We start from the raw sequence: 9433 nt of genomic DNA on the forward strand, positions 1-9433 counted from the left end.
TCAAAAAGACATGGACGAAGTGGACACTGTACTGACGTTTTTGTGGGAAATGTTTTTCTTAAACTTCACTACACTACTGTTTGCTTGTGGCCTCATAGCTTATGTATTTCCTAAGTTCCTCATTATCTTAGCCATAGTTCTGCCCATTGTTTTTTTGGCATACTATATTTTCAGACCTGCAGCTCGTGAGTTAAAACGCCTTGATGTTCTCAGTCGATCTCCATTTCTTTCCCATATTACTGCAACCGTTAATGGTCTTGATTCTATACGAGCATATGGTCAGCGCAGTGTGTTTTCAGCTGAGTTCCAGAGACTTTTGGATGTTAATGGTGTGCCTTGTTACTTATTCGCCTGCGCAAATCGATGGCTCGCACTTAGATTGGATCTTGTTACTGTCATCAGTGGAATAGTGACCACTGTATTGGTAATCTTGAACAGTGGAGTTATCTCACCAGCAAGCGCTGGCCTTGCCCTTAGTTCTTCATTTCTAATGACTGGATTAATTCAGTTCACCATTAGGCTTTTAACTGAGTGTGAAGCCAGGTTTGTAACCTTTGACAGGATTAAATATTACATCACAAAAATACCTCAGGAAAAATCAGAGGGCAGCATCATCCCTATTGAGAGCTGGCCTGTGTCTGGAGTAATTGAATATTCCAATGTCAGCATGAGGTATAGAGCTGGACTACCTTTTGCACTGAAAGATATTTCTTTCCAAATAAAAGATAAAGAGAAAATAGGAGTAGTTGGTCGAACTGGTTCCGGTAAGTCATCTCTCGCTGTCACTTTGTTCAGACTTGTGGATATTTCAGCAGGTACAATCTCCATTGACGGTATTGACACCAAAGCAGTTTCACTTCACGCTCTTCGATCAAAACTCTCCATAATTCCCCAAGACCCAGTTTTGTTCTCTGGCTCAGTAAGGTACAACTTGGACCCATTTTCCGAATATTCTGATGAAGCTCTGTGGACTGCATTGGAGAAAACCCGTCTTAAACAGCTCATTTCCAGCCAAGAAGGACAACTTGAGAGCATGGTGTTAGAAGGTGGTAGCAACTATTCTGTCGGTGAACGCCAATTAGTTTGCCTGGCCCGTGCCCTTCTGAGAAACAGCAAGATACTAATACTAGACGAAGCTACAGCTGCTGTTGATTCGGATACAGAAAAACTTGTGCATGAAATGACGAATGAAATGTTCACTGATTGTACGATCATCACCATTGCTCATCGCCTCTCATCAGTTACTTCATGTGATCGGGTTATGGTTCTCGGTGAAGGAGAGATATTGGAGTTTGATACACCAGATGTTTTATTATCAGATAAACAATCTCACTTTTCTCGCATGCTAGCAGTGTTTGAATCCAATGCCCTGGTATCATAAGTGCGGGTTAATTTTTCGATGCAATTTTGTAAATAGTGTGTATATACTGTGTTATAAATTTTGTGCATTGTGCTAAAAATTTTCCATTGATTATCACAGACCAAACTTTATGCTAAACATTTAAAGTTATTTTGTTTAAAGAGCAAATCAAATTATTATTTTTTGTTTATTTGTTTGTTAGTTTTTGTTTTATTATTTATTAATCGTTTTTGTTTATTTACTCGTTTGTGTGTTAGCTATGTATTATAAAACCAATTATACACAAATATTTCTCTGGTGTCTGATGTCTTTATCGTTTTCTTAACTCTGCATACACAACTCTCGTTGTACCCACTATTACACAAACACTTCATATTCACAACTACTGTATATTGCCCATATTTAAATATTTTAAGGTTCCTAATACCTCCTCGGTACTTGCCTGTTGTATAGTTACTGTTGTTCAATAAATATCTAGTATAATTACACAGGTTCCTCTTACAAAGTGTTTAACCATACCCAATTGTGTGAACTGATTTATGCTGTTTTCTGGTTATCTCACCAAGTGCTTCAAAGAGTTTTGTATAACACAAGCAAGTTATGTGTATATTGCATTAAATAACATTATATATGTTGTTCAATATTGTATAAATTCTTACTATCATTAATAATGTTGTTGTTACTTCTGCATTGTTTTATAATTAACAGACCAGCCAGAAGCTGAAGCCAATTTAATTTAATTTTTGTTACTAACACATTACAGAATCTAGTTCAAAACTGCTACATAGCCATTCCAATTATGCAAATTAAGCATGAGTAGCCAACAACACAATCTTAAAATATCACAAGCCACTGGAATAGTTCGAGATGATCGAGGTAGTAAGTTTGTTACATTTATTTAAAAAGTAACTGTTGGTCTTTGTGCTTTAACTGCTTTGTGTATTTCTCACCCTGGTATATTATTGTTTCTTTTTTTAGGCTCTTGTTTATCATTCCTTTACTGTGCAGGATTTTCACTGCGAATTTAAGTTTGTTTTACGCCTCTTATTTTTGTAGTACACACCATATTTTAGGCTAATAATGTATTTTCTACCTACAGGTGTTGCTTTTATACCTGCCACCCAAAGACCTGATGGTACATGGAGAAAAGCACAAAGAGTAAAAGAAGGTTATGTTCCAGATGAAGACGTAAAGAGGTATCTATCACCAACAGTTTAAACTTTTGTGTTTAATCCAAAAAACAAAATAAATTAATGCTCGTATATGTAGGTATGAAACTTCTCGTGCTCGCAATAGAAGAAATGCTCCAGCTTGTCCTGGGTTGAGTCCTGATTTTGTTGCCCCAATTCAAACCAAGAAATCAGTTCCTGGTTTCAGTTCTTCTTCCACTGATGTAGAACTTCCTCTAAGCAAAGGAGCGAAGAAAAATCTCAAGCGGAAAGAGCAGAGGTTGAAAAAGAAGGGCGAGCAAAATGAAGTCCTCATTCAGCAACAATACAATGATTTAGTCACGGGTGATAAGAATGTTTCTGAAATCACGGAAAAATTAGCTACAAGCCATGTCTCTTCCAGCAATGCCTCCTCACTTACTGACACTGAAGCAGCTGCAAAAAAAATTAAGAATTTAAAAAAGAAAATTCGTCAGATAGATGACTTGAAAGCAAAAATCGATTCTGGAGAGATATCAAAACCCGACAAAACGCAGCTTGAGAAAATACAAAAACGTCAAGAAATTATTGATGAACTAAATAAATTAGAGTCTTCATGAATTAGTTACTTTTTATAGAATGAATTGTTCATGTTCACTAACTTTTATAGTTGTTTGAATCAATATAGTTTATGCGGGGTTGAGTATTTTGCAATAAACTACACCAACAAAGTTTTATGATTTCATTTATGTTTTACATTCATGTAAATTACCAAAAAATGAAAAAAAAATGCACTTATGATTAGTGACTATGTTTGTGTGTCTTGGCTCCAACATACAGAACGGTTATGGTTAAACTGTCTACAGCTGCCTAAATATCGCAGCCTCCGTACTGTTTCTGTAGTGTCGGCTTTTGGAATGTGGTGGTTAAGCCTGTGTTTCGGAGTCTACCTATATAACGAGGTATTAAAACTATAGTATCGGTCGCAATAGAAATTGTAGATGTGATTTTATTACGGTGTATGCTGCAACGGTTTCCAGGCAAAAACGGGAGCGTTCGTCGAAATTGCTGTATTTTTGAAATTACAGCTGACTTCAAAATGCCTCAGTTAAGACCCAGGTTCAGACGTGAAGGTTGCACTCGCTATGAAAACTTAACAACCAATCGAAATGATTTATTGCAGAACGGTTAAAGCTGTGTTTCGCTGTAAGCTTAACGAGGTAGCGCTGTTTCTGAACTAAGTTACTGCATAGCCGCAAAAATCGTATTACAATTGGACCAAACAAGCTTGTAAGTTAATGTGTAACTTTTAATGGTCTAATATTTTCATTGCATTTTCTACTCTCCATAAAATCGCCTTTTGTGCTCGAGAAATATAGCAAACAGTTGCTTTAAAGCGACTAGGATCCAGACGCAAGTGTTACGGACAGAAGAATATCAAAAACCAACCACGTCAGCAGAAATATTTTTGTCAAACAGTACTACAGTAAATATAGCACTTTAAGTAAGTGTGTCACACCCACAATTTAACCTATGGACCAGTTTTAGCGGATAGAGCTGTACGCTAGTTTACATAGGACGCTTATCGCTTGTCGGAGATGAGTCGGCCAAGCAGATTGGAATACTCGCACCACTGTCTGGAACTTGTGGACGATTCAAGTGTAGAGGAATGCCAAGCATCTCAAACAGCATTGAACCAACGAAGACAGCTTAATAGGTGACTTCGCGTGTTGTGTTATATGAGATTCTAAGTTTGGTTCAGTTTGTGTTTGAAAAACCGATTGTGTGATAATGGGTTGCTAACTAAATAAATTGTTTGCTAATTGGTTAGCAGCGAAATACAATCTCTTTGTTTTAGTTATCGTTTTATACAGCCTGCCATACTTTTCTTGTTTTGTAGTTCAAACCTGTCATCCTCTTTTTTGTCATACTTGTTCTTGTTTTACAGTTTCAACGAACTTAACGATGATTATAATTCCGTTTGTTCACATCAAGATACTGCAAATAAGCGAACGGTTGTTGCCACTATACTTACGGTAAGTGTTTGATATGTGACTGATTAACTGACATCTATTCCAAATTTAGTGTACGCTGGCACCATGAACTTTTATAGTCAAACCACATGAAAGGCCTTATGATAAAGCTGTTTGATCTTTGCGATTTGGCCAGATATAGCAGAGTGGGGAATATGGGACACCTTTTATTCCATTTTATCTTCCCATTTGGTAATAAACAAAGGACATTCAAGCAATTTTGAAACCGTATCTGTACGACTCCTAAGAATATTCTTAATTGTTTAAAACACGATCAGGATATTTGGAGAATATGTGCCAAATGTGTCCCATCTTACCCCACTCAGCTATACAATATAACATCAGTTTCAATACAAACTGTCGCCGAGATACAAAAATCTTGAATATATTTTCTTGCGGCATTTACACACTTTTACGTTTTCTTGTTGTAACAGTCGAGCTCCAAAGCAATGCAAACTCGTGAGGATCGCTATAGAATTGCTGACACAGCGGATCAGCATGAACATAATGCGTATGAAAACGTCCAAGCAGAGTTTTACGGTGAGCATAAGGACTACAAATTAAAGGATGTGCAAACAGGATGTGGTGTTTTGCTGTTACAAATATTTTCTGACTGTTTTATAATTATGACAGATTAAAATAATTTTAATTTAATAAACAAAAAACGCGTTGGCAATATGATGTGCCAACACTTTTACGGTTGTGCCACCAAAACGATTGCGCCCAAAACTGTTGCGTCACCAACGGTGTCGTTTATATAAATAATATTATATGAATAATAAAGTGGTTATTCGTAATATGACGTACCCTTTCGCGTCCAGAAATGCGTGTTTTTATTTTGATGTTTGTCAAGTATATATGTTTGCTGAACAGGACACAGCAATATGCATAGACAGTTTGTAAACAACACGTATGAACGGTTCAATCAAGATATAGTAGGGTAAGACGGGTTTTCATTTTCTTTTTCTAAGCCATTTGGTAGTAAACAAAGAATATTTACATAACTATATAACCGTCGGCCCGCGACTTTTAAGTGTTGTTAATTGTATTTTTTTGAGTGTTGTTAATTGTATAAACACGATCGGGAGATGTATGATTTAAATTATTATAAAACAATTTTCGATCTTACTCCACCTAGTAATAGCAGGTTGGGGTAAGATGGTCCATGCTTTCACTTTCTTTTTACATCTTCTTACTCTTCGTTATCATCTGGCTTAAACACGCCCAGCCAACATTTTTTAACATTAAGCTGAACACCAAAATCTTTTGGTCTGGTTATCGAACCAGGCTTAGTTTGAAAAGTTGGTGGTTTGGCTGGGTCTGGCTTTAACTTGCAAGTATGCGCGAGGTACGCTGTGGTTAAGAAAAGAAATGATCTTCCGATGTCTTCGCCTGGACATTTTCGATCCCCCAAAGAGAATGTGAACACTTGTTCCACTTTTGTTTCATCCAACACTTTCACACCCAAATCATCTTTGGCTAAAAATCGACTTGGGTCAAATTGGTCCGGGTTCGCCCACACTTTTGGGTCACGATTTGCTGAATATAAACTTGCTACCACCATCGTGTCTTTGCTGATGTCGTATCCACCGAGCTTGGTATCCTCCGTAGCTGAATGCGGTACCGCCAATGGAAGGCTCGGTCTGCATCTCAAAACCTAAAAAAACAATAGCACGCTTCTGTCTAAACTCTAAAGCAATTGCTCCACCCGAAAACACATATTGTGCTCAAATCGAAACTGACATTTTTAAGTTATTAACTTTGCACTTTATAGCCTACTTTCTACTTAAGGTCCGTTGTGCAATTGACATACGGGCACAGAACTCAGCACGGTAACACATCATTAGCGATTTTTCCAGGTGCGTTCAAATTAGATAACTTTTGCATTCTAACCTCATTGATAAAGGCCATGGTGTGTGGTAGAGACTCCTGGTCATGTAACGTAGGAAGATAGTCGTCCAACACTTCATTTAACTCGTTTTCAATCTTTTTCACTTCTTCTGGGTACTTTATCATGTATGTGACCACCCATAGCGCCATAGAGTACAGAGAATGATAACCTTTTTTGCAACATGTTTAAGCAATTTTTTAACCTACATCGTATAGTACTGTGGGGAAAGATTACAATTATAACCAAATATCCTGTGTTTTAAACAATTAACAACGGTCTATGGAAGTCGCGAAGATACAGTTTTATATTCTGTTTTTATTAACTACTAAATGAGAGGTGTCCCATCTTCCCCACCCTACACCGTTTATGTGTTACCTTGTACCAAGTCGTTGATAATTGCTGCTATCGAGTTTCGATCCTTTTCAGTTATATTAGAAATATTTTCTGTGGGGTCATTAGTTAAGTCAGAGACCATCACTGAGGCCAAGTCGTTTAGTTTGTTTGGTTGGAAATGTTGAATGACCTCTTCTACCCTATGAGTGGACACATTATTTTAAATTGGTCGCAAAGCATGGGCGTTTTATTTCCCGGTTTGTACCTTTTTAAGAACCAGAGGTGGAGGTGGTAGCTCGTCTTGGCAAAATCTGCTCTTCCTTTGTTTACGCTTGGAAGAATCTGAAACGATGTGTCTGTTATATAGTAGAGAGCGAGGGAAGACACACCTTTAACATTTAACACATGGAACACCTTTAACACATAATATCCAAATATCCTGATCGTGTTTTAAACAATTAACAACAGCGTATATGGAAGTCGTAACGAAACGGTTTTATAATTCTTTGAATGTTCTTCGTTTATTACCAATTCGAACTAGAAAATAGAATGAAAAGGTGACCCATCTTTCCCCACTCTATCAATTTTAAAATAACAGAATACATGTGTTTACTTCTGCAAGTGGGATCATGTCGCGCAATATCGATTTTGACAAGTTGTCCGTGTAATGTCGGCTCATTTCAATCAAATTGTTGAATTCCTGTTGCAAAAAGTTTTCATGGTTACGAAAGAGCATGACTTGGCGTATATGAGAACCAAAAATTATATATATAAGAACCAAAAAAAAACAAAAATTACGTATATAAAACCAAAAAAATGATATGAAACAACCTTGCTGTTGAAATCATAGGTTTCCCCATAGCACACAGTGCACAGGAAATTTGCGACTGTCTTAGTGACAATATCTTCTGCAAAGTTCTGACCATCGCCACCTTTCTCTAATTCCTGGATCATATAAACAAGCACAGATCCGATGCGTTCGTTCATAAGTTCTTTCATTTCATTGTTGTTTGAGATACTGCATAAAGTCTGTACCATCGTCGACTTGTAGTTTACCCATTCCCTTAAACAACGTGGGTCGTTTGTAACAACGCTCTTGCAACCAGATACCAGTCTATACGATGCAAACTGCGGACGACCTGAGAGAGACCTCCCTCTATCAAGCAATGCTTCTTTTATCAATTCAACATCACAGAGAACGACCGCTTTTACTCGGCCAAACTTCAAACGAAATATCCGGCCATATATTTTGTACATTTCGTGTATGCTAAGAAACTTCGTGCCTTTGAGTGATCCTAGATTCCCAATAATCGGCCACGGAATTGGACCCGGGATTTTGAGCCAATTCCAGTTTTCACTGACAAACATCAGCAACAACAACAGCGTGGCAACAGCAACTATTGTTTCAAAACTTGAGTTTGACATCATAGTTTCTTTCACCCATTTTATAACGACCCAAACGGACTCCATATTTTCACACTAGGCCTATCATTGCGCCTTATAAATAAATATCTGGCATCCTTTAAAGATGTTTATGTATTAGTTATGATGTAGTACCAGCAATATCCGGTTCATTACGCCAAGAGAAAACGGAAATGCGCTCTGTATAGGTAGCGCAATATGAAACGTGTAATATAATCATTTATTTTGCAAAGTCGACGCCTAAATTGAGTATATGCATAATCGTGAGCAAATTATGTCCACGATATTTTATTATTATTATAAAAAAATGTCTATGAAAAGCAAATTCAATTATTCCTGTACCCAAAAAGTATGTCTGTGACAAAAAATAATGTATGTTACGAACAAATTATGTTAGTTGCGGATAAATTATGTCTTTGGAGAAAAGTATTTTCGTAAAGTATGTTCGTGACAGAAAAATTATGAAGGTGACATCCTATTTTTTCTTACGTTTTGTAATCATGGCGGAAAAAAACGGACATGGGGCAGCCTGCATATTGTTTTATTCATTGTTCATTTTCCGGTTAATTAATAGACATAATAATAGCAACCCATTTTTAAATGATTTTCGATATAAACCATATTTGTCTTTCAGCATTCGCGAGAGCATATTTCGATGAAGAAAAGTACGACGATGCACAACGAGCATTGGAAAAGCTGTTGCCCTGTGCATGCGGTAGCCTGCTGTTGCAAGTGAAGATCGCCATCGTTAGGTGCATGCTTGGGAAACGAGCAACGGAAGATATTGGTGACTTGGTACACGACCTTGTACGTGAAAACGAAGCCGTTTCGTGCTGGGACAAAGCTAAAGTTATAGAACAACTGCGACTTTTATCTCAGAAACTTTCCAGCTGTGGTGTGTGCGAAGAGGCGCTGAAAGTATTAAAATATTGTGCTGAGAGTACACAGTGTATCTCTGATCCGAATAAGCGACTGTTTGAACTTGTAGAAACTGCTGGAGCAATACAACACGTATGTGACTGTGACACAGACGCGTTTCATTATTGCAAAACAGCCGAGGAGATTCTACAACTCCTGGACGCCATCTACCGACAGGTTTCAAACATAAAAGAGGTCAACAAAAAATTTAAATGCCGGCAAACAGTTTGGTGTCTTAAGTACTTTGGCTACTGTTGCAACCGACTTGGTAAATACAGAAGATCAGTGAACGTTCATAAACATGCTATTCAACTAATGGAACGACGTA

The 9433-nt window shown here is 37.4% G+C and overlaps 3 protein-coding genes and 1 pseudogene across 4 annotated transcripts in view; 3 read left to right on the forward strand and 1 right to left on the reverse strand.

Annotated features, from left to right (window-relative positions):
• Positions 1–2120, forward strand: part of LOC101242439 — a 4458-nt pseudogene extending 2338 nt beyond the window's left edge. The window contains exon 2 of the transcript XR_003395753.1: positions 5–2120. The product of XR_003395753.1 is annotated as a multidrug resistance-associated protein 5 pseudogene (transcript). The remainder of the gene's footprint in view (positions 1–4) is intronic.
• LOC100178760 (partner of Y14 and mago-like) lies at positions 2102–3239 on the forward strand. Its single transcript, XM_009859787.3, has 3 exons — positions 2102–2236; positions 2460–2556; positions 2630–3239. Exons 1-3 carry the CDS (start codon positions 2173–2175, stop codon positions 3126–3128), a joined length of 660 nt encoding a protein of 219 aa, XP_009858089.1. The 5' UTR covers positions 2102–2172; the 3' UTR covers positions 3129–3239.
• A 491-nt stretch (positions 3240–3730) lies between these two features.
• The window catches only part of LOC113474097, a 14621-nt gene continuing 8918 nt past the window's right edge, over positions 3731–9433 (forward strand). Inside the window, exons 1-4 of the mRNA XM_026833681.1 lie at positions 3731–4225; positions 4457–4544; positions 4976–5081; positions 8822–9430. Coding sequence (XP_026689482.1) covers positions 4107–4225; positions 4457–4544; positions 4976–5081; positions 8822–9430 — 922 coding nt within the window. The 5' untranslated portion in view covers positions 3731–4106. The remainder of the gene's footprint in view (positions 4226–4456; positions 4545–4975; positions 5082–8821; positions 9431–9433) is intronic.
• On the reverse strand, positions 5612–8269 carry LOC100181843 (cytochrome P450 1A1-like). Its single transcript, XM_026833771.1, has 6 exons — positions 7597–8269; positions 7379–7465; positions 7031–7107; positions 6808–6965; positions 6435–6601; positions 5612–6198 (listed from the first exon to the last, which is right to left on the reverse strand). Exons 1-6 carry the CDS (start codon positions 8233–8235, stop codon positions 5734–5736), a joined length of 1593 nt encoding a protein of 530 aa, XP_026689572.1. The 5' UTR covers positions 8236–8269; the 3' UTR covers positions 5612–5733.

The sequence above is a fragment of the Ciona intestinalis genome, chromosome 3, assembly GCF_000224145.3.
Source record: "Ciona intestinalis chromosome 3, KH, whole genome shotgun sequence".
NCBI lineage: Eukaryota > Metazoa > Chordata > Ascidiacea > Phlebobranchia > Cionidae > Ciona > Ciona intestinalis.